Source organism: Trachemys scripta, chromosome 9 (assembly GCF_013100865.1).
Source record: "Trachemys scripta elegans isolate TJP31775 chromosome 9, CAS_Tse_1.0, whole genome shotgun sequence".
Taxonomy (NCBI): domain Eukaryota; kingdom Metazoa; phylum Chordata; order Testudines; family Emydidae; genus Trachemys; species Trachemys scripta.
Window position 1 is genome coordinate 3,870,638 of NC_048306.1, and position 25,186 is coordinate 3,895,823.

The window sequence follows — 25,186 nt, forward strand, 5'->3', positions numbered from 1 at the left end:
GTCCCAGCCTTCAGTTCCCAACTCCAACAAGCCAATAGTCACTGAAGGCAACGTACCACAGTTCTGAGGTCGTGCAGTCCTAAGGCAGTGAAGAAAATGGCCACTTGTTTCCAGTAATAGATGCCCTCCTTACACAAACACATTTTCACTTTTGCCTCAAAGTCTTCAGAAAGGCTGAATGATTCTCTGTCTAGCACAAACAAATGACACCAGCTATGTACTTAGTCTGGCTGGGTCAGAGTGCTGGCTTGGCCACCAGCCACGGTTTTATGGACTTACTGCAAAGTCTTTGGTGCCCAAACAGTATGATCCATCATGTCAGCACAGGACTAATTGTACTCTTCTCACCAGATAGCTTCTGCTGCCTGACCTCTCTGGGGAGCAAGCATAGTACTCTCTAATTCTTACATAGCTGTTGTCTTTTCCTGTTTGTATATAAAAGGTCTTCCCGATTCAGCTGAAGGAAAACTCCCATTGTCTGTTCTGTACATGTTGGAGCACTTGTGTCCTTCCATCTGCTGGAAACATGAAATCGGTCTGCCCAGAGGGAGTTTATTGTATCTTGGCATTTAAAGAAGGTATAGCTTGTGTGTCACCAGTATCGCTTTCAACAGGAAGTCTAGAGTCAGAGTTTTGCTATATGTAAAGTCCAGGGCATTTAATGCATTGAATTTTTTTAACAGTAAAAAACTTTCAGTGAACTAGAGCAGTGATACTTAGACTGAGGCTCGCAAGCGGCTCTTTAATGTGTCTCTTTTTCAGCACATGGTATTAAAATACTGTGTGATTTAATTATTAACCAATCTAAGCTATTAACCAATCAGGATGCTTTTACTCTGTTATTAACCAATTGTAGTTGATAAAATAATACGTGAGCAGTCATTTTACTGTGAGAATGAGAGAGAGAGAGAGAAAAAAATTAAAAAATGAATTCACACTACTTTTGGGTAATGCTGATTGCTAAACCACTGAGGTCTGAGTATCACTGAACTGGAATATGTAAGGTTTATCCAAAGACAATGCATTTTTGTAATACTTCCTTATCGCCTTGGCCTCTGGCCTTAATACAACACTCCACATACTGACTAACCCTCTCCAGGTTACGCTTGCATATCGAGAGAATATAATCCACAATCGTTCAGAATCGCACTCAATTCAATGTTCTGTCACCCCGTTATGAACTATATTCTCATTGAGCACTGTAGTTTAGTTTCATATTTTTGAAGTCTGCCAACGTGCCACAATAAACCCGGTAATCGAACGTGTTTTGATATCACAGAAATGTAGGCCTGGAAGGGACCTCAAGATGTTATTTGGTCCATATCCCATTCTAAAGTATTTCCCTCAAAGGAGGACAACTTGGCCAAATTTGGGCATTTTATCACAGGAACACAAAAGGCTCATTCCTGAACACAAAGGCAACCCTTCAGCCAAATTTCAAGCCCCTGCTCCCAAGTAAGGAGGCACTAGAGTGTCTCAGAGAAATGATTGTAAGATTTTTTTTTTTTTTAAACATGTGTTAAACAATATATTTTCTCCCTCATCTCATTCTCAGAAATGGCTAAATCATTGTGGCTGGAAAAAAAAAAATCAACTTGAGGCAGACACTTTGCATGGAAAATTTCATCCCAAACAGTTAAAGTTTGGCAAAGTTATGAGCAACTGAAAAAAGGGTCTTATCATGGAAAGTGTCAGGCAACCTTAATTACAGACATCGTTACCTTTGCCACTTATAATGTAACATTCAGAATCGCTCTCTACACAAGTGTATCTTTTGATTGTGAGCAGCCTACATATCTACAGAAGGGAAACAGGACATTACTTCATTCGTAAGAAAGAAAAACACAGTATCAGGTAATATGTTACACACGGCTTATTACAGTAACTATAGAAAACTACACATCTCCCAGAAAGAATTCCGAACACACGTACTGATGAACTATGCTCACTCTTGCACTGTAGAAATATCCCGTTGAATTATATACACACATGCTATTGAATATTTTGGAAAATCCACAGCATGGCCATTAAAAATGTAATATTTCATTGCAGGGTGGGGAGAACAAGATTTTGGGGGGGGGGGGGGGGTTCATTTTTCTTCAAGACTTCCTGAAATATTACAGGGAATTTACTTGACGTTTTGTAGTTACTAATGTCCAGTCTATAGGGACATGTGAGCCACTTATATTTCTAGCTCACTCACCTATGGGTCATATACACATAGATTCGGCACCCCCCTCCCCCGTCCCGTAAAATCTTTCCACTGCTTTCATGATTTGTCTGCAGACTCCATCCTTTAAGATTGTTTTCAAGGAGAAGATGCTGGTGTTCCTCTCAACTATCTAGTATGTCAGTGTGACAAGCCATCAAAATGTGTGGGCAAGGACAGCGTGGACGCCTGGGTTTTGTTGTGGCTCAGGCCACAGTTACAAACTAGAATGGTTTTTTACCTAGAAAGCTTGTTTTAAAGGATGTTTTCCAACTGTCTCTCTCAAATAAAGCAGCTTTGCAACCTATTATGGCAGCATTATTACTGTGGAGTGGGTCCTGCCTGAGCGTCTCCCGGGTACCAGGGGGACGGTGATTACAGCTTGGGGGAAGCCCTGCGCAGGCTGCCCCCCAAGTCCAGCAGGACATGTGGATTCAATTCCCAGCTCTGCCTCACACTTCCTGTGTGACTTTGGGCAAGTTATTTAACTTTGTTTGCCTCAGTTCCTGTAGAACCAAGATAATCTCTCTCCCCCACCTTGAATCTGACTTGTCTTTAGACAGCGAGCTCCTCAATGTAGGACCACCTCTTGCTAGGTGTTTATACAGCGCAATGGGGTTCTGGCCTTGCTTGGGGGTTCTGGCCCTACAGGCTGGCAGTGAGCTTCCCAACTTGGGTCGACAGACCTTGGCTAGCGGGGTTTGCACTAGCACTCCAAAAATCGCTGTGTAGACAGCGCTTTGAAGGTGAGGCTTTTGCTGGAGCTCAGGCTCTGAAGCCAAGGGAGGGGTTCCCCTTCAGACTGCAATACAAATAATAGTAGAAGCGTATCTTTAACTCATGGTCTCCTGGTTGGCAGCTCAGTGCACCTTCCCCATGGTAAGCGGCTCCCTGTTTCTGGCTTGTCTACAGAGCGCCGGGCCTGATTTAATGGCAACTGTCTGCGTTTTTAGTTAGGCATAAAAAAAAGAAAAAAGTCATTGGCTCAAATCCATACGAACAGACTAAAAATCTGACCTTAAAGAATATTTAAAGAGAAAGGATAGTCCAGTGGTTCTGGAGACATCCCGAGACGTGGATGACTCAGGTTCTGTCATAAGACTCCTTGTGGGCCCAAGGCAAGTCACTTGGTCTCTCCGTGCTTCAGGGATGCTGTGAAAAGAACTGCATTGAAGATTGGGAGATGCTGAGCCTGCTGGTGTTTTAGGGTCTGGTGATACAGCTCCCACTAAAGTCAACCGAAAGACTCCCATTGACTTCAAGGGTAGGTGGATCTGGCCTGTTTGTGCGCGTGTCAGGGGAGGAAGATATGGGAGGTGGGAAAAAATATTCTGCCCATGTACAGCGCCTAACTTTGTATGTGTGAAGATCTCAGCTACTGTTTTGGTTCCCCAGCCCCACCCCAAGCATCTAAGGTTACTGTATTATTGAATAACCAAGTTGGTTTCAACGACGTTATTCTGGGGGCTTGTGATCAGGTCCGTGCGGTTCTAATCACAAGGCAATTACTGCCATACTCAAGGGTCTGGTTGCTCCTTTTAAAATAGAACAAAGCCCTCCACCTTTACCAGGGTTTTAAATCTCATTAGCATAATTTGTTCTTGGAAATTAGTGGGGCATTTCCTGTTCAGTAGAGCACATACAGTTCTGGTTTTTGTAAGATGACGCAAGTTAATATGGCAGCAAAAGAGACCGCTAGGAAACATCGCAAGGGAACACATCAGGAAGATGAACTACTAGATAGATACAGGTCAGTGTCTTAAGCAATTAAGAGGTAGATCTAAAAAGAGAGACCTGATCACCTCAAAGGCATCAACAGGAACAGCTCCCTTTTCCCGTGAATGGAAGATAGGCTTCGGAAAAGGGCCCTATTTGCAGCGAAACAAACCAGCAGCGACTCCATGGAACTCAGTGGGTTTCCCTAGTGGAAGCGAGATCAGAATCAGACTCATCATCTTTCCCAGGCTATTCAAGTCATTGCACCATTCTGCAACGTCCAGCTGCTTTGCTGCTGCCAGTGGGTGGGTGTGGTTAGTCTGAACCTTCTGTTGCTTCAGCAGCTATCAGCAAAAACGGATTTTTGACCACTTCATCCTCGAGGCTCAAAGCATGCCCCCAACTACACTGGAGATCCATGGGGATATCAGTGCTTGAAAGCCTGTTTTGCAGCATTTCTAGCAGTGGCACAGGCATTTTTAAAGTTCAAAGAGGGACTGGATATTTATAGTGGTAAGAATAGCCAGAGTGATGAGAGTAAACAAAAAATGTTTTGGACGGCATGTTGCAAGGGTAAAACCAACCTCTCCTGGGAGTTAGGAGAAGACTTCTTCTAGGGTTGGTTTCTTGTGCCTTCCTTTGAAGTCTCTTCTGCTGGCAGGATAGAGAGGGTACTGGAATAGTTGGGTCTCATCTAGTCAGGAAATTCCTAAGGTCAGTGTGTAATAGGCTAGTTTCTGGTGGTTCCCCCCACCACCCCCCACTTCCCTCAAGTAACTGCAAGTAGATTTGACACAAAGAAAAATAATTGGGCGAGTGATGCATCCCATCCTTTGGAGACCCAGGGACCGAAAACATGAAGGTCTTTAATTGAGGACCCACTGCACAGAACCGTCTGGGGGATGAGGAAACTGAAAAGAGCAGCAACCAAACCCCAAGAAATGATGACGGTGCAGCGCCCAAACTGCTCTGCTGGAGAGAGCTCTAAAGGAAAGAACGGGCTGGGGTGCAAAGCAGGAAGAGTGAAGAAAGGGCCCCTTACGGGAATCAAGTCCTCACCACCCAGGGGAGGGGGTCTGTGCCGTTCTTGGGGAGGAAGGGGTTGGGAAAAGGAAAGGAGCTCGATTTAGGAGACTCTACAGTTGGCTGCTGTCTCCGTGGACCAGGAGCATGCCCGCTGGCACCGGGGGGACCATTCGGACCCTGCTTTCAATCCACCTGCCCTGAATCAGGGTTTGATGTCCATCCAATACCTTTAGACAACTTGAGAGGGAGGAATTTGAAACAAGCGGGAAGTTATTGAACACCCTGTGCTCAACCAGCCCACACAACCTCCGTGTTTGGTTTTAATTTCATGAGTGCCGTAGTATCCCCACCTCCTGCTACATTCTGGCCTCAGGTGCATCCTCCCTTGGCCTTCGGCGCTCATCAACTGGATGTTCTCCGTCTTCAAGGGGGACTGTTGGGCAGGACTTTTATGCTCCATCCCACCTCTTCAGAGAATGGGGAGCAGGGAACAGGCCAGGGGCCAGACCTCTTTTCCTTTAAATGGCTCTTGCTCCACTTTTGCGTCGGTAAAAAGGAGGCTTGATTGATTTAATCCTTTTCAGGCGTTGAAGCACAGGTGACCAAACACTAAAGCATGCCCATAAAGAGTTACATTTAGCTCTGCAAGTTACACATCCTTCAACCCTCTACGCCAGAGACATTTGTTAAATACGCTGCATTGAAATTGCTGCTTGGAGACAGAACGGTTCCCTGAATAACCGTGGTGAGGAACATCACCAAAATCAAACACAGACATGGCATGAAAATCATTGCTGCCATTGCCTTATATTTAAGTAGTCCCCACTGACGTCATCTCAAAATGATTTACAAATCGTACACAAGGATCGCTTCAAGCCACTGAAGTGCAGCCACTGCTGGGGTAGGACGTGGCAGCGGTTCCACAGTGCAGGCAACACTAACACAACAGCTTAGGGCAGGAAGTGAAAAATACCACACTACACTGAAACAGTAAGAATGGTTTTTGGAATGAGGAGAATTACTTGAGTTTGGGCAGGACTCGGGGAGATTTATGGATACAGCTGGGCAAAGTTGCCTACATTTTGATGGGGGGGGGGGGAAATGGACATTTTTTCAGAATTCTATTTTTCATGGAGCCATGCTTACAAAGAACACTGTGGCTCATTAATAACCACAAGTCTTTCACCCCCCTTGACAGCTGATGGGAACAACAGAATTGTCTCTCGCTCCTTTTCCTAGGGTGACCGAGATCCAGAGGACAGAACCCAGGGTTAGTAATCGGCAGGTTCTGAATCCTAATCCTCTATTTCCGGGTGATTGCTTCTGTATCCTTGGGAAAGCAAATGATATCTCAAGCACTTCAATACAAGGGTGCTGATTAGGGTATAAGAATCTGTATCGAATGAAGGAGGTATAAGAACCCATACAGAATAGAATTCTCAGTGACTGACCCAGGACTTTAAAACCGCCCTCTGAAAAGGCGCAGGGATCTCACCAACATTAGCACACATTGCAAGACTCACCTTTTTGACACAGCTTTCCTCCTAGAAAATTTTTGGACATCTCTCAGAGGCACCCGGGGCAGAGAAGATCACCAAAGATAGGTCCTCTTGTCTGCTGTGTTCCTTGGTTAGACCATGAAATGAGCACAGTATAGCAACCTATCCAATTACATGTAGACGGACAAGCAGTCAGAACATCTGTTACTTCACCCCGAAAGTTAGACTTTGGGCATGCTCTGTAATACTCTATCTGCTAGGACAGCTTAATGTGACCCTGCCATGTATAAGATAAAACACCATAAAACAAATTGTAACTGGATACAAGTGATTTTTCCCCACCCATAGAGGTGGATATGTGAATGCTCAGATTCTATAGAACATGAATTTCCACAAAATCCACAGTTTGCTCTGTAAGTATGTGATAAAAAAGCACATAGAAAGTGGCATTTAAGTGGCTAACAGGTAGCCTTAAAATAATGGAAAATGCAGTAGTTTTATTAGTAGGGCCCTACCAAATTCATGGTCGATTTTGGTCAATTTCATGGTCACAGGATTTTAAAAATCGTAAATTTCACGGTTTCAGATACTTAAATCTGAGATTTAAGTGGTGTAGCCGTGTGGGGTCCCAACCCATAAAAGGGTTGGGGGGGGTCACAAGGCTATCGTAGGGGTCTTGCGTTATTGTCACCCTCACTTCTGCACTGCTGCTGGCAACGGTGCTGCCCTCAGAGCCGGGCGGCTTCAGAGCAGCTGCTGCTGACCAGGCACCCAGCTCTGAAGGTAGCAACGCCACCAGCAGCATCACAGCAGTGAGGGTAGCATGGGGGGGGGCTCCCTTTTGCGGGGGCAGGGCTATCCTTAGGGGTGGGCGATGTGGATGACTGTCCAGGGTGCCGTGGTTGCGGGGGGAGATTTCTGTGGTCATTCCCCCCATCCCACCCCTAGCCAGCCCAAGCCCCCTTTGACACTGGGCCTGTAGTCGGAGAGGGGCAGGGCCGGGGTCCCCCTGGCTGAGGGCTCCTACCCTACGTTGGACTCCTGGCCAGGCTGGTGAAAGATGGGACTTCCTCTTCCCCTGCAGGGGCCGCTCCCAGCCCCGGGTCAGACCCACCTCTAGAAACCTCCCCCAGCTGCAGGAAGCTCTGGGGCTGCTGGCTGGGAGCCCAGCTCTGAAGGCAGAGCCATTTCCAGCAGTCGTGCCAAAATAAGGGTGTCATGGTATGGTATTGCCACCTTTACTTCTGCGCTGCTGCTGGCTGCAGCGGTGCCTTCAGAGCTGGGCGCCCGAGCAGCAGCTGCCTATCTCCAGCCAGGTAAAAGTACACAAAAGACCAGATTTCATGGGGAAACCAAATTTCACGGCCCATGATGTGTTTTTCACGGCCACGGATTTGGAAGGGCTCTATTTATCAGGCTTCGGGGCTGCAACTACCAACCGCAGGGCATGCCACTGCTGTCAACTTTAACTCATTACATCTTTACCTCCCACACAGACTGCATCTCACTCAAGGAGGACAGCATAAGGCTTTGTCTACATTGGCAACTGAATGACAAAATTGTCGTCTATCTGAGGTGTTAAAAAAACACCCCGCCCCCCCAAAAAGTTTTGCCAACGCCAAGCGCTGGCGTGAACAGCCCTTTGTCGGCAGGAGCGCTCTCCTGCAAATAACGCAAACGCCGCTCGTTGGGGGTGGAAGTTTTTGTCAGCAGGAGAACTCTCCCCTGACGACAAACAGCGGCTACACTGCGCTCTGGTTAGTGGCACAGCCGTGTCGCTAAAAGCCACATAGTGTAGACAGCCTAATAAAAGCTAATGATGACAAATTCACATCGGTAACGAAACACCCTGCTAGTCACATTCCCTTACAGGTCAATGCTCTCTGCAGCACTGGGACTCAAATTAGGGCTGCTAGGACTTTCGGTAATAGCAACGTGCCAAAGCAGCAGACTAGAACTCCATGATCATTTCCTTTAGATTTAAAAATTCAGGATTTTCCTGAACTCTGAATATGAATAATACAACCAGGACAATAGCCCGTGTTATTTATTTGGACAACATTTAGTTTATTTACATTGCCAGCACACTGAATTTTCCATGTGCCAGAGTTTGTTTTTTTTTAATATAGACAATGCATGACCATAGAAGTGGTCAAGCAGAAAGCAGACAGCTTTGGTAGCGGGGTAGTGGACATGTGAAGCAGTTTGGGACATGTTATAAATATCCAACTGATTGCAAGGGGTTTTTTTTGCACCTTGTTCTGAAAACATCTGGTAGTGGCCACTGTCAGGGTATCTGAGTCAATTAATCACTGGTCTTATCCGGTATGGGAATTCCCATGTTCCTGCTAAAACAATCATTTCAGAAAACGCTGACATTAAATATGGCATCTGCAGGTTTCAGAGTTGTTAACCTATCAAGACAACTAGGGGCAGTTCACACCTCTCAAAGGTATTGTTCCAGATAGTCTGCAAACTCGGAAGGGCACACACTGTATTTGTTTGCACTCACGTTTACAATGTTCAGGTTTTCTTGGGAACCATGAAAGCTAGAATTTTTAGTTTTTAAAAGAGAGCTTTGATTCTGGAACACCAGAAGAGATGTAAATTGCAACAAACCTTGTGGCCACTTTATCAAAGAATAGAGGGGACTCTCTGAGCAGCTTTTGTTGTTTGTCACTAAATGACAGAGTGGTCATCTCAATACAAAATGATAAACTGATTGTTCTCAAATTAGCCAGTGATTTTGTCTTTTTCCATATTACTTTAATAAATGTAAAGATGGAAGCTGCCTTAAAAAGCCGGGAGAAACAAAGAGGATTCTGAATGGATGTTTCATTCAAAAGGATGCCATCACGCAGTATCACTTTTCCATTTCTTAAACATCTTAAGGCCAGAAAAGACTATTATGATCATCTAGTCTAACCTCCTTCATAACACGTCATAGAACCTCACCCGCCAACTTCGGCATCAAGCCCATAATGTTTGAGCTAAAGCAGACTTTTAGAAAACTATATAATCTTGATTCAAACACTTCAAGTGATTGAGACTCTACCACATATCTAGATAAGCTGTTCCAGTGTTAAAATTTGAAGTTGATTATTGTGGAGGTGAGCATTTATTTTTAAAAACTCAAGTTATGTTGTAAAGGCCCTAATGTTTACATAAAAATAATTGGGGCAAATGGAAAACAAGTGTCTTTGGTTGCTAGCTGTCTCTCAATTTGTATATCTACACATTAAGAGGCCTTCTGAATTTGTACCTAGGGCTGTAAACCGATTCCACACGCAACACAAAATCAAAGCAGAAACACAACTTTCTATCGTTCTACATTTACGTTTACTCTGGTTTCTGTGGCTCCAGATGACAATTCGTCCTTTTATATAGTGGAGGTTTGTTAACAAAATCAGTCACTAGACAAGTTTAAAACTCATGTCAGTTCTTTGCATTGTTTGCTTTTACAAAACTAATGAATAATAAGCAATTAGTTGTAAAATGATAAATATCAATTCAGAAACATTTTTTCTTTGTTAGGTACATAGTGGGCAAACTGTTCAAAAGCAGGCGAATTTACAAGTAACTTTCTTACATATGAACACTTAAATGCCAAAAACTGAGATCTTGGAAAAGTCAGCTGTTCTGAATGCAAGGGCTTTTGTTCCATCTCATTCTCTGAAAGAATTTATTTTTTTTCTTAGTTTAATTTTCTGATCTGCCAGCTGGGTATAAGCCAGAAGGGTTATCCAGTCAGACCTTACTGTGATAGATTTACAATGGTAGTGTATCTAAGGTTTGTTTATTTCAGAATTAAAATTCAAATGGATACGACCGTTTAAATAATTAAAGGGCAAGAGAAAAAATGCCATGAAACCAAACAAATCAGTAAAAGTCATGGAAACCATCAGCAATATTTAATTCAGAAATTCTCTTTGTTCGGGAACTTAGCTGAAAGAAAACAGCTGGCCTTCGTTCAATGCTCTAAATTAAAAACAATCTAACAAGGTCTACGGGGATAACTCTTTTAGCTACATATTGGAGACCAGATTCATTTCTACCAAGTAAATGTAACAGCACTCAAAGCTAGAAAGGAAATTCCTCAGAACTGAGGTAGTTTCTAAGTATCAGCACATTTTCCAATTCCTCACAAGGCAACTTAGCTATTTACAATCCATTTTTTCCCACACATAAATTTATAACCTTTTCAATTTTATGCTTCCGTGATTTGTTTTCTAAAGAAAAAATATAGCCAGAATGTGCATATTCTACTAACATCATGTTTTAATAAATAACTGGCTACTTCTAGTAAAATTAAGCCTCCAGGATTGTTCATATCAGCCAAGAATATTCGATCTTTATAGTATTGCAGAAATTTGGTGTGAAAATAAAGTTGAATAAAATGCTGACCCTGAGCTAACAAGTAGTTAATGTTTCAATATAAAAATAGAAAATTATCCTTGCAACACAAGGCTGGAGTATAACAAAACCCTCTCTCTGTAGATTGTTCTCATGGCTAGAAGCATCCAGCCAGATTCTAATGGCTGTCCAAAAGCAGGAAGAGATTTGCAGAGTAATTTTTAGTCTTTCTGCAGACTTTTAGTAACTTTTAAAGTGATTTCGTTCCTTTTAAAAATATATATTTCTTTTATTTATGAGTTGTCACTTACCACAAAACCGTTCCAGCTGGGAACGTGGAAAGGCGGGACTTCCTGCACAGCCAACACTATGGTCACTTGGTGCCTTGGCCAGCAGAATTGTGTCTCTGCCAATCCTCTGAAGTGACTGTATGGGACTCTCTTATCAGGTGGAATCTGTCAGGCCCACCCATCCAATTCCATTCCTAAACTCAGGTCTGTCGGATGCAATGTGCTACTGCCACACTACTTGGCCAGTCTTAACTCTTGACCTTCTGATCAGAAGGAAATGAACTCTCATATAAAAGCACCTTATATAAAAAAGATCCCTAAACACTGTCAACATTCAACTAAACAAATTTGCAGACAGAACACATGTTGGCACTGGCATCAACAACATGAGTTGCATCCGACTGAACACTACCTACTGAAGAGTCTCTGCGGACATGTGTAGGTGTAGAATTGGTGTACGGGGTTTATAGTTAATCGCTAGGGCCTTGGGGAACAACTGATAGCTCTTCTTAGCTTATGTGAAACTGGAATTCTCTGTAGTCCCTTCCAATTTAACCAAACATCCCGTAAAGGAAGTATAACCTGCTCCTGGTATTAATGCTTTATGCAAACAGGGCATATGGTTTATAGACCAATTATGCCTTCACATTCTGTCCTATTGAATAAAGACAAATTACCTCCACTTCTCTCCAGATAAGGCAACTAACAGAACATGAATAAATGAGAAGTTAATTACATGAAACGTATCTTTTGCTTGTTGGGTTATTAATTTCCCCCCATAACATAACATGATAAATAAAACTTGCTTCTGTACAGATATTTCATATTTCAGAAACACATACTTGTTACATGCCGAGATAGGACCCTGTTTTTCTTGTAAGAAATGTGGTAAAAATTTTTAAAAAGGCAAGTGATGATAACACAAATGCATAGCTAACTATAGGTCTGTATATACACTTCGTTAGCCACCGTTAACATGGATTCTCGGTGAACAGGACAGACTAACAGTCCACGTCAGCGTTCTTTCCAGAACAGCAAGTGAAAAAAAAAAAAATCAATACTTTAAACCCAGTGGCCACATAGTAAAAACTGTACACTGTTGTCCATTAACTTAAAAAGCAAAGTCACTAGATGGTATAAAAGTGAAAACAGGTGCCTTTTAATTCTGATAATAAAGTCTTTTCCCCCCTAAGTTGCACAATTATCTCCATTGTCTTTGCATGGCCAAGAATAAGATGCTAAAGAACAAAGTTGCTTGGGATAGACCAATACTGGCAGCTGCAGAAGTGTTTGTGTTTTTATCAATCTTGTTAGTTTTCCCAGTAACGTTGGTTCCATTGAACTCAAACTCGGAAGGACATTGCTGAAATTCACAGCCACTTCCACTTCCTTCCCCGCTGCTTTCATCACCTATAAGAAACAAATAGATTTTGCTTGTATTCCTTTCAAAGGCCCTGAACCAGAACCCCAAACCCAAAGAGCAGAAAAACCAAGTCCAGTGACTCCTTCCCCCACGTGTTTAATTTTAGGCACTTGCTTAAATTGTAAAATGCTCCAGTGTCTATGGAACTTAAGCACGGGACTCCAGCCGCTGCAACTTAAACACACCCCAAAAGTTAAGCCTGTGCTTAAGTGCTGTCCTGGGTAGGGATGAATTCTAAGTACTAGGAAAGTTCAGATTCAAATATTATTACATGGGCTTCATTTCCTGCCCCCATACACTTATATCCTCAGTAGTGCATCTGAACTTTAATCAACTCCCTCTGTATAAACAACCCAGTTAAAACCCACACGTACTTATATCAAGGAAGTCAACATCATTTCCATTGTAAGCATTCTTCATTTTATTGGTCATCACCCGAAGGGCCATGATTTGCTGACGAATCACCATATCTGGTTTTGTAATGTCAACTTCTACCTCAGGATTATTCACCTGATTGGCTAAACCATTTCCGGTCACTGCAAAGACGTACCTAAAAAGGAAAACTTTCCATTATAAAGATGCACGTTGTGTTATAAAGTGTTTTAAGATGTTCCCAGGGTTCTCTTACACCCTTTGAATATAGGCCTGCTTTCACTCAGGATTTTCCTTCCTGTATAAAAAGAGAAAAAGACCAGGCCCCCCGGCAGTAAAATGGCTTGTGAGGACAGAAAAGGATTTTCCATCATTTTGGGCAATGAAGAGTCTCTCCATGATCATCTTTATGGCTATATGACGCATCAGCAAAGTGTAGTTTGAGCTCAGTGTCAGTCTGGATCAAAGGCAACACAGTTACTCCGCATTTGCACCAGCGTAACTGAGATCAGAAGTTGCCTGCATGAGTGTTATTTCTCAGGATATGAAAGCTAAGACTTCGTTTCCTCAATAAACAAAGTATTAGTGATTTATAGGGGAGATCAACAGAGATGTAGCGACTGAGGGATCGAACATCCAACTTGCTTAACTCTAGCAGAAAGATGACGTGTGTAATCAGATTGCTAAGATCAGATGTCGTGAAACAATATTACTTATTTGTTTTAAAGGGCGAGATCGGAGAAGAATTTATATTAGTCTTTCCCAAGCACTGGGGTGGCCAGAATCAGTCTAACAAGTGGCTAGAGGGAACGTGCTGGTTGGGAGCATGACAATGTATGGTGGAGATGCAATCTAGATCTTTTGTTTTTAAAAGTGAAGAATTAGCATCATAAAATTAGAATTTATTATTTGCATGAGAATCGTCACATAAAGGGAAGGATGATTGTATAGCTTATTTAGGAGTCTAGTGCCAATGCGAAGAGAGACATGTCACTGAAGAAAAACATGCTGGACATCATCGCAGGTTTGATTCTCAGCAGCAATCCCATCCTGGCCTACCTGCCAGAAGTGCTCCATGATCCTTGGAACCTGTATGAACAGCAGGAATCTAGAGGTCAGCCAGATGCGAAGCAGGGTGGTCCTGGGAGTAGGGCATTACCCCAAGGCTTGAGACACCTGGGTTCAATTGCCATCTCTGCCACAGACTTTGCGTGACCCTGGTCAAGTCACTTAGGTACAAAAAATTTTTTAAAGCAACTCGGGTGCTTAAATCTTATTGTCTTTCAGTGGGACTAAGTTGCTAAGGAAATTTTGAAAACATTTCCCTCAGAGAGACCGGGCCTCAGTTGCCAGCTATAAAATGGCACCACCCTACCTCACAGGAGGTTGTGAAGATAAATACATTCAAGAGTGAGAGGCGCTCCAATACTCTGGCGACAGCACCACATATGACCCTGATCTAGATAAATAGCCAACCCACAACCAGACAGGCTCTGAAGGTCTGAAAGGAAGGACGTTAGTTCAGTTAAACTTATCCAGACCTGCTCTTGGCACTTCCATTCCAACACTCATCCTCAACGACACGCCCAGCAGCCATCTTCTCATCATTACAGATGTTGCCAGGGAGAGAGGACCAAAACTTTTTGGCTTGCTTCAGTTTTTCCTTCACATCAGTAACCTATTTTAAAAAGGGAACACAATATAGAACATCAACGTGAACCAAATTTATTTCTCAAAAGTAAAGCTGAAAATGAATTTGTATCACAAGAGACGGGTTTAGGCCAGATCCCGAGCTGGTGCAAATCAATGGAGTTTCATCAGAATCAATGGCCTCTGGGGAGTTTTTAAATGCAAAATTAAAAACAGATTTTCAAACACTACATTATTCATATGTGAAACCACGAATAGAGGCATTTACCTGAAATACAAGCGCTGAGTTAGCTCATGTCTAGAGTGGTAAGTAGATTACACCCTTTAAAGAGTATAAGAAAGTTGCAAGTTTCCTCAACCACTTTTAAAAAGATTATCAGGTTATGGACTGGCAAAGATACAGACTGGGGCGCATGCCCGCACGCCCCCACCCTCAATTTACTTGAGCCGCTCACCTACACAACCTGCCTTTTAAGCTCTCCAAAGCCATCTGCGAGGGTGACAAAGCACAATATGTTTATTCTGAACAGCCCTTGTTCTGTATCAGTGAGACAGGTCAATAGGCACTCACCAGTCTATCCAAACTTGTGCCAGCAGCTGTAGTTGGCCGCTCCTCCGGGTTGTAGGGTCTAAAGCGAGCACTGAAGCCACTTTCAGAGACTGAGCGAGAGGCCCGGCCCTGCGTCAGCGTTTTAGGCTGTCCGCATCCTTGGAAAACCTAGGTGATTTGATTAAGTCGCTTTAGAGGACGGCTTTCACACCAGACAGACATTTACCACCCCTCAGTATTCCTATCCAAACACCGTTTACCAAATATTCCTTCCCCAGACAGAGAAGATAAAACAGCACTAAAATACACATGAATAGCAGCTAAGGCCTGGTCTATCCTACAGTTAGGTGGATGTAAAGCAGCTTACATTGACCTAACTCTGTAAATGTCTACACCAAAATGTAGCTCCCCCTCGATGTAACTCACCCACTACCCCGTCGTAATAACGCCACCTCCACGAGAGGCGTGGACCTTAGGTCGACGTAGTTAGGTCGAGGCAGTGCCAGTGTAGACACTGCGTTGCTTACATCGACTACTGTTGCCTTTCAGAAGCTGTCCCACAGTGCCCCATGCTGACAGTTAATTCGGTGCAAGCGCTCCGGGGGAGGCCGCGCACCCGCCAACACGTGGAGCACAGCGTGGAGATACAAAAGCGATTTAATGACTGCGATGGATGTGCATCGACGTAACTTAGTCGACTTAACTCTGTAGTGTAGACTTGCTCTAAGACAGTTATTTTAATAGGAGTAGATAAATGTAAATAGTGGAGGAATAAAAACAGAATTTTCTTTTTAGCTTCTTTCTTTTTAAAGTGCTGATGATGTACCTTTTGAGACACTTGCACGCTGTTCTCCTGCATGTTCATGATTGCATCCGAAATTTTCACATCGATTGGGTCCATGACTGACTCAATATTAAAAGGACCCTCTAGCCTCTCAGCCACCATCAACATAGAATCTAATACAGAAAAAGAGATGTTAAGTGTTTTAATGGAGGGACTTCAAATATGGCACAAGTGCATAGAGCAGACTAGGTGTACTCTGCTTTAAGCAGCCCACTTAAATCCTACTCCAAAGTGAAGGAAAATCTCATATATATTTCTCAGGTATCTTTAGTGTAACACTCTTAATAAAGCAACCGTTTGTTGCATTTTGAAACTTCAAATGAACGTTTTGCTCTCTGTCATGAAATCTTTTATAACAGGTATCACTTGACTCGGTTCGTCAGCTGCTAGCAAGGATTAGAGACCCACCCTGTCTGACGAAGCAGAAGGCCTAGGCAAGGACAACAGGCCACTCCACATAAGTGCAAAAATTAGCCATTGAAATTCTACTGCTGCATGGTAGGTGTCTTTAAAAAAGATGTTCTACTTCTGGGTTTTAGTTATTCCAGCTAGTAAAGGGACTGAGATGGAAGCTTGTTGGACCAGTTACACTAAACCTGTATACAGCAAAAACTATGTTTAATGAGGGAGAATAAACATCACAATTTCCTTCAATTCAATCAGCAAATAGCCATTAGAACTAATCTACTTATAGAGAGGATATTACAAGTACTTCTATTTTAAACAGGGCCCCATTGTATCTTTTTAAAACATCTCCACAGTTAAGACGGAAAGAAAAATATCAGCTTCTTTATATTTACTATGAATGAAGAAAGCAAAGGAGATGGTGATTAAAATCTACAGCACTAAAGTTTGTATTTTTTTTTATATTAGAGAGAACTTTTCACATCTAAAAAAAAAATCAAAAGTTATACTCAATAGCGTTATGCAGACAGCACAAGTTGAACAGTGAAACTGCACGAGACCATCACTAAAGGCTTTAGACTAAAACTTAACTTTGACATTTCACTGATGAGTGAGGAGATGAGAGAGACCTATGGCAACCATCAACCCCATTTTCCTCCCACTCCAGGATCATTCCCTGCTGTACATTTACTAGTCAAATGTAGCACTAAATGTGCCAAGCTATGGGGCTTCCACCACTTCCTTTGGGAATATTATTAGCAAGAAACTTTTTGTAATGTTCAGTTTGAATGCTCTCTTTAATTCCTCCTGTAACAGGTATACCCTATTATACTATTCTTAATTACTCCCTTCTTGGTGTTTACTCCATTCAAATATTAGAAGATGTGTCACCTAACGGTTATCTCCTAGCCAAGCTAAACTATAGTTAACTCCCTCCTCATTTTGTCAGCATACAGCTACAAACTTGTAATTTTTCAATTGTTTTTGGTTTTTAATTCTCATAATCCTAAAGCCTGGGTCATGCAGGAGGTCAGATTACATGGTAATCATAATGGTCCCTTCGGGCCGTAAAAATCTGTGAATGGGTTCCCTCTTAACTCTGATGATCTGCCTGTTCAGCTCCAGGAAGTGGAAATGGGCGTTTCTCAGTCAAAGAACTCAAATCTGCTGAATTCAATTATTTTGCGTCAGACTCATTCCCCCATCAGCAGTGGGGAAAATTCCTGTGGATTTATACTGGTGGATGCATGTTTATAAAGAGACTCCATTTATCACAGATTTATTTTTGGCTTTGCCCTTATGCTCAATTAATTTTCAACTAAATTAAAATATACCAATAAAAATGCAAGCTACAATTAAGCTATCTGTACATTTAAAAACACCAGTGTACCGCATGCAGCAGCATACTGATCAGATAAACCCACTTATTAAAAATGCAAATAAATATTTTAAAGTATTTTCTGCGGGCCGGCTGACTGATCAGGCATTAGCTAGAACATCTCAAAAATGATCGAAAAAAAGATTACAATACTTCAGAGTGCATAATTAATTTAGACCACAATTAACATCAACCTTGAGACTCATGGCATCATTGAGTATATGCTCTCTCTCTCTCTCTCTCTCTCAATTAAGCCAAGATGCCAGTATTTAAGAATCAAAATCTGATGAAAGCTACAATCTACAGGAACCACACTAGCACAAACAGAAGCAGCATTAATGACAGAGCTGCTGCAACAGTGTGGCTGGAATTTAGCCATCAGGGACTACAAACAGGTCTCCACTAAATGCATATATTATATATATATATATATATATATATATATATAGTAGTAACAAATGAAATAAAGAGTTTTAGACTGTATTGTGGTGGCCTCCAATAAAGTGATGCTTCAAATCTCTGAGTAATGACCGCTAGCATGAATATACCATTGTGCCAGAGGAGAGAGAAATGCTTTTGATGTGCTAGCAAAATAGAGACTTTTGTAAACAAGTGGAGCACAACTTAAATGTGTTCATCATTGTCAAAGCTTTTGGGGGTTTTCACGTGCATAAAGAACATCCCATCATAGTTTGGAGGAAGCCGCTCATTTCAAATAAAAATATTATGAATAGACAGATAATAAACACACAAAATGTATAGTTTTTAACAAGAAAATCTTCCATTTTGTAACTACTTAATACCCCGAGTGGCCAGGAAAGGCCCCAGATCAATAAAGTGTTTGTGAAAGACTGAAAGGAAACATAAACCCTAATTCTTCTGGCTGTTTGGCGTCTTTGTAAACTTTGAGCTGGGCCGGCCATACACAAGAGCATGGGAATGTAGAGCGAATTGGGGTCTTTGTTACTCATGGTGCCATGGCGTTACATGTATCACAGCTAAGGAATGCAGTCTCTGCTTTGACTGCTGATATAGAAAATGCATTCGGCCTCCAGCAGGGCTGCCAACGCTGGCTATAAAAGATAAGCAAAGTAATAATTGGCCTTGGAGAATATATTCAACTGTAGCTGTTCAGCAGCAGTGATGGCTGCTGACAAGAAGCACTAAATGAAAATAAACTTTCATTAAAAAAAGAACAGGAAAAAAGTGCATTTAGTTTTTATTTGGGGGATATCCGACTGGCTCCTACCTCCTGCCAGGAATTGGCTGGTGTACCCGCCAGCAATCATAACTAACAGTAAAGTCCCTCTGGCAGCAACATTTGACATTAATAAGGTTGGCTAGGATTCAAGCTAATGTTAGCAGTGCTACACTATGTGATGGGGAGCAAGTTGCACCTAAGCATAATTTATGGTTTTATGCAACAGGCCTCCTGAAAAAGGTCTCTCCCAAAGTTGCAGGTTCAAAATAATTGATATTTGTATAAATGACTGCAAGGTGGTTCAGAGAGCCTGATCTGTCTCACAAAAAGTTTGGCATAACGCAAAATTTACTCCAGCGCTATTCATTTGTTATGCACACACTGAGGACAACAAAGAATTTTGGGAAGACAGAAGTGGGTTTGAAAAATATATAGTTCCATCCCTTGAAGAGCATTTTCCTCCTGCACACATTTGTCCTCGCGTCTGGCATTGAGACGATCCTCAGCAACAAAGCAACTCGATCTCACTAAGGAAAGCAATTCTTGTGCATTGTGCCACCAATAATCAGAAACCCACATCTTCAGCTTCAGGGTCTAACTTGGAGAACAAAAAGGCAGTTTTCAGACTTAACCCCAAGATTTGATTTAAGGGCAGGGAAACCTTGACCATTCATTAACAGCAATCATTTAAAAAAGGAACAAATTCCTTTCACACAAAATAGCAGAGAGATGTATATGGAGACGGAATTCTACAATCTTAGAGTAGATTAAACCCCTGTGAAAAAAATCATGAAAAGGCACTGGAGATTAACATTGTTCATTCATACGGGGTTTTTCCCAATAGCTCATTTGAAACAAAGTATGCCCTGTATAACTGTGTCAAGAACACATTTCAAAACTGGCGACATTATTTATAGTTAATTAGCAGCGGGGATGACAATTAAAACATTATTGAACATGTTACAACTTTTGCATGGTGCTTTACAGACATAAATTCTCTGCCTTGAAGAGTTTACAAATCTCAGGCCCCGATCCCGCATGGACTTACATACATGCTACACTTAAGTCACTTCGTCTCCTCATGCACTTGAAGTGAAGCATGTGGAATTTTTTTTTTTTTTTTTTTTTTAAAGAAACTTCTACAGAAAGCACATCTTAATGTTTTCAATTCCTATATTCCAGGCAAAAATAAGTAAACAATGTAAAAAAATAACTAGCTCACAGTGTGGCCAGCAAAGATTTATTTGCAAGTGTAGCATTGAATATCTAAGTAACGAGTGGGCAGGTGACATTCTGGGGAGAAAACATTTAGAGAATTAGCTCCCACTTCCTCCTGGGAAACGTTTACTTATTTTGTCTTGTTTAATAATCTTCATTTTTGTACGCAATTACTGAACATCGCTGTGTAGATGGCTTTCCCCATGTTTCATTTTCAGTTGCATACAACCTGCAACAATTAGCTGCTTATTCTTTTGTCTGATTTCTAGCATTATGCCTTCCCTTTCATGGGATTCCTCTTTTCTCCTTGGACTAGACCTTTGCAAGTCTTCCACTCTTTAAGCCATTGCAGCTACTACTGGGGCTGAAATACTTAATATTCACATCTGTGTGAGCACGTGTGAAAGTCAGTAATCTAGAGGATCTCTTGAAAGCCTAATTTAGTGCTGCACTTTCAAACAGTGTTAAAGTGGTAATTAGCTCCCTCCATGGAATGAGCAGGCAAAATTTTCATCTGAAAATATTATGCACACACATTGTTAACGTAGACAAGTTACACGTGTGTGTGTGTATCAAACTCTAGCTTAAAAGAACGTAGACAAGTAACGTGTGTGTGTGAAACTCTAGCTTAAAATATGGTAATTATCAGCAATTCCTTTTTTTAAACACGTGCAATTTAAAGAGTGGAAAACCTTTACTAGCCAAATACTTTTTTAAAACATGTTCTTACTGCATGTAAATGCACCACTGTCTGGTCAATGGCACTCAAGCACCAGTTGTGCGCGTCAGCACACTTTGCACGAAGAGAGAGGGCTGCTCCTGAAGGATCTATTTACAGATGCATCAAGACTCCTTTAAAACATTTTCTTCACCTTATTCTTAAGTATCATCACTTACTGAGCACCCCAAAACATGCCAGGCACCTCACAGAGAGAGAATTTGGTCCCACTCCAGACTGAACATTAAAATGTCAAACTCAAGTTTGGGATCACTACTAGCAAGGTTGATAAACAAGAGGTAGGAGAAAGGAACAGGAGGGACTGGGTAACAGTAATACCTTTGCATAGTTACCAAGTAAGGCACGTGCACATTTTAATAGGCCTAGTCTGAAGCTCCTGTCGTTAACAGAGACTCTAACGAATAACTCACCTTCACCACCCCGCTATTCCGACAGACTTCATGGCAGAACTAAAGCTTTAGGAGTGATAAGAGTGTGATGTAAAATGGCTTGATGAACTGGCTTGAGGATGGTACCCCAAGTTAAAGGGACAGCCTGGAGAAAGGCATATGCACATATTGCAGAGAGAAGGAGATCAAGGGGCACTGAGGGTGCTGGGAAATCAGACCAGGTCAAACACAAGAGAGGCTGCATGGGAAAGGGCCTTGGAGGCAAAGACAAAGGGCCAGTTTATCAGTGTCACTCCATTGACATGGCTAGTGTTACGCCAATTTACACCAGCTGAGGATCTGGCCCAAGTTATTTTACCGTGACACACAACGTGACCGACAGCCAGAAAAATGACTCAAAATCCGGGGGACAAGGAGGACAAGGCTGTGACAACAGGCCAGAGAGGCTATTCCACCAGCAGCAATCTGAATGAAATGGAGAGGAAGCAGCTTAGAGTCAAACATATCAGAGATGGGGAGGTTGCAGAAGCTGGCTTGAGGCAGTGTGTGGATGGTTGACTTAGCAGCAAGGATAGATAGAAAGTGAGAAGGGGCTTGGGCACATCATGTACACGAACTGGAGGCCAAAAGGATGGAGGCAGTGGTTCCTGGAGAAGGCGTGATTGCCAGTATCCCCGACAGCAGAAGGTCAAGGGAGATGAAGATGGAACCAAGGGCTTGAGCCTGATCCAGGAAAAGACCACTTGAGACTGGTAAAGAATGGTTTCCATGCAGCGGAGAGGGTGGAAGCCAGTCTGGTGTGGATCCAGCGGTGGGTCTGAATCCTTATCTCCTCAAGGTTTCAATGGCACCCTCTGGTCTCGGGTACTCATGTTTTAAGCATCCTGTATATGCCCGACTAACAAAATGTCGAAGGCCTGGTCTACACCTAAAACTAGCTATGTTGCTCAGTGGAATGAAAAACTCACACCCTGCAGAGACACAGTCAGGCCAACCTAAGCCCCAGTACAGATGCTGCTAGGCTGGCAGACGATTTCTTCCACTGATCCAGCTACTAGTTCTTGAGGGGGCAGATTAACCACAGTGACTTCAGAAGCTGTGAGATATTGTAGGATCGGTACCTCCCTCCATTGATCTGAAAGCGAACTCAGAGCGATGATCACGGAGTTACATTCTGCACAGACCCTACAATTCCTAACCATTTCCAAAGTGAATCTAAGGTTCTACACTTCAGACACATGAACTGTTTCCATGCTCTCAATCACATCTGCATCCACTAGCGTGCATCTGTGACTTGCTGGCAATGCATTTGGCTGTAATGTGGGGATTCCCACGGTTAGAAGCTAACTTTGGAACTTTGTCCTCTTGTTAGAGCTTTTCTTTCTAGTATTTAAAGAGCTTTGGTATATTCTTACATACCTTATAGTATTTTTAAAAAATCTGTTACATTTACTGTGTAGGTAGAGAAAGGAAAAGCAGGTGCAAAACACACGATTACAGAGGATGTTTAATGCCAGTTCTTGTCAAACCTGGTCATTCATTTATCCCAACCTCTGCAATTTCATATGTTATAAAAGCACAAGTATTATATCATTTTCTTGTGCCAGAGTTAATTTAGGAGACATTGGAAAGAAGAGGAATAAATGGTCAGTTTTCACAATGGAGAGATGTAAATAGCAGAGTCCCCCAAGGATCCATACTGGGACCAGTGCTGTTCTACATATTCATAAATAATCTGGAAAAGGGGTTAAGCAACGAAGTGGTAGAATTTGCAGTTGACACAAAATTACTCAAGATAGTTAAATCCAAAGCCAACTGACAAGAGTCACAAAGGGATCTCACCAAACTGGATGACTGATCAATAAAATGGCAGATGAAATTTAAAGGTTGATATGTGCAAAGTAATGCACATTGGGGAAAAAAATCCCAACTATACATCCAATATGATGGGGTCTAAATTAGCTGTTACCACTCAAGAAAGAACTTGGAGCCACTATGGGTGGTTCTCTGAAAACATCTACTCAATGTGCAACGGCCGTCAAAAAAGCAAACAGAATGTTAGGAACCATTAGGGAAGGGAAGATTAGGAAAGGGGCAGAAAATATCCTAATGCCACTACATAAATCCATGGGACGCCCATACCTTGAATACTGCATGTGGTTCTGATGACCCCATCCCAAAAAAGGTATATTAGAATTGGGAAAAGTACAGAGAAGGGCAACAAAAATTATTAGGGGTATGGAACAGCTTCCATATGAGGAGAAATTAAAAAGACTGAGAGACAACTAAGGGAGGATATGATAGAGGTCTATAAAAACCATGACTGGTGTGGAGAAAGTCAAGAAGGAAGTGTCACTTACCCCTCCAAATAACACAAGAACCAAGGGTCACCCAATTAAATGAATAGGCAGCAGGTTTAAAAGAAACAAAAGGAAGTATTTCTTCACACAACACACAGCAAATCTGTGGAACTCATTTCCAGGGGACGTTGTGAAGACCAAACGTATAACTGGGATACAACTCTATGCTCCAGGTGTCCTAAGCCTCCAACTGCCAGAAGCTGGGGCTGGACAACAGTGGATGGATCATCAAAGTGCCCTGTTTTGTTCATTCCCTCTGAAGGATAGTGGGCTAGATGGACCTCTGTGGCTGTTCTTTGGTTAAACAGATGAAAGAGCTGCAAGGTTGTAATAGCAGAGCAATGTGTGATACCAGTGAAAGGTCAGCAGTGTAAGACGTACGTGTCTTGGGGCAGAGAGTCTTAAGAGGTAGCAAACCTCTATCACAGACAATCCCCATTACTTCAGTGGAGAATTCTCTGAGGCTGGGTCTACGCTACCCGCCTGAATCGGCGGGTAGAAATCGACCTCTCGGGGATCGATTTATCGCGTCCTGTTGGGACGCGACAATCGATCCCCGAATCGATGCTCTTACTCCACCAGCGGAGGTGGGAGTAAGCACCGTCGACGGGAAGCCGCAGAGGTCGATTTTGCCGCCGTCCCTACAGCGGGGTAAGTCGGCTGCGATACGTCGAATTCAGCTACGCTATTTGCGTAGCTGAATTTGCGTATCTTAAATCGACCCCCCCCCGTAGTGTAGATGTAGCCTGAGGACATTAGACACTTGACTTTCACTTCCTTGGATACTGTGTTGGGTTCAGGCTACCCACCTACAAAGCAAATACAAGAATGTGTAGAATTGTGATGGTCCAGAGATGAAGTGCTAGCCAGATGAAATGTGTGTGCCATATGTGCACTTTTTTTTTTTTTTAACCTACCATTATTAAAAAGGTTGGCCTATTTCAGTAACCTTCAAGAGACATAAAAGACACAATAAAACACAGTTTTGCTTTAAGGAGGTTACTTGTATACTGTAGGTCAAATTTATTCTGAAAATCATACGAACTGGAAACTGGTTTTGATACAGACACATGGAGGGTCATGAGGTAAAAGATCCATGTTGGCACCTAGCAGAGCCACTGAAAGGAGTATAAAGATTTCTGCACTTAGATAAGAAGCAAGGAGCATCTTCGGTACCACTCGCAAATGCAGTGCAAATGGGAACACGCCATGCCAGACCATACTTACACGCACAGTTATAATCCAATTGTCTCACCTATAAAGTTATTCCACTCTGTGTCCAGATCCCCTTGATTGGCTAAACAGCCTCTCATGACATTAAAGCAATAGTTGTAACACGGCCTCACAGTAACTAGGCCTCGACAATATGGACAGTACATCATCTTCAGCAGCGCTCGCTCACCCTGAGGTGTTGGGTTTACCTTTAAAAAGAAAAAGGGGGAAGGAGAAGAAAATCACATCAGTCACAAAAGAAAAAAAACCACACATCTACAACAGCGCGGGAAAGAACACTGATGAAAAGGAGCAGAAACACCAGTCGGCTATGGCTTCTAGCTGTTCGGTA

The 25,186-nt window shown here is 42.4% G+C and overlaps 1 protein-coding gene across 1 annotated transcript in view; it reads right to left on the reverse strand.

Annotated features, from left to right (window-relative positions):
* Positions 1-9,194: 9,194 nt before the first annotated feature.
* GPC4 (glypican 4) overlaps positions 9,195-25,186 on the reverse strand; it is a 113,042-nt gene continuing 97,050 nt past the window's right edge. Inside the window, exons 4-9 of the mRNA XM_034780784.1 lie at positions 24,878-25,043; positions 15,915-16,045; positions 15,110-15,256; positions 14,430-14,566; positions 12,891-13,066; positions 9,195-12,503 (exon numbers count right to left, since the gene is read on the reverse strand). Of these exons, the coding sequence (XP_034636675.1) occupies positions 12,295-12,503; positions 12,891-13,066; positions 14,430-14,566; positions 15,110-15,256; positions 15,915-16,045; positions 24,878-25,043 (966 nt within the window). The 3' untranslated portion in view covers positions 9,195-12,294. The remainder of the gene's footprint in view (positions 12,504-12,890; positions 13,067-14,429; positions 14,567-15,109; positions 15,257-15,914; positions 16,046-24,877; positions 25,044-25,186) is intronic.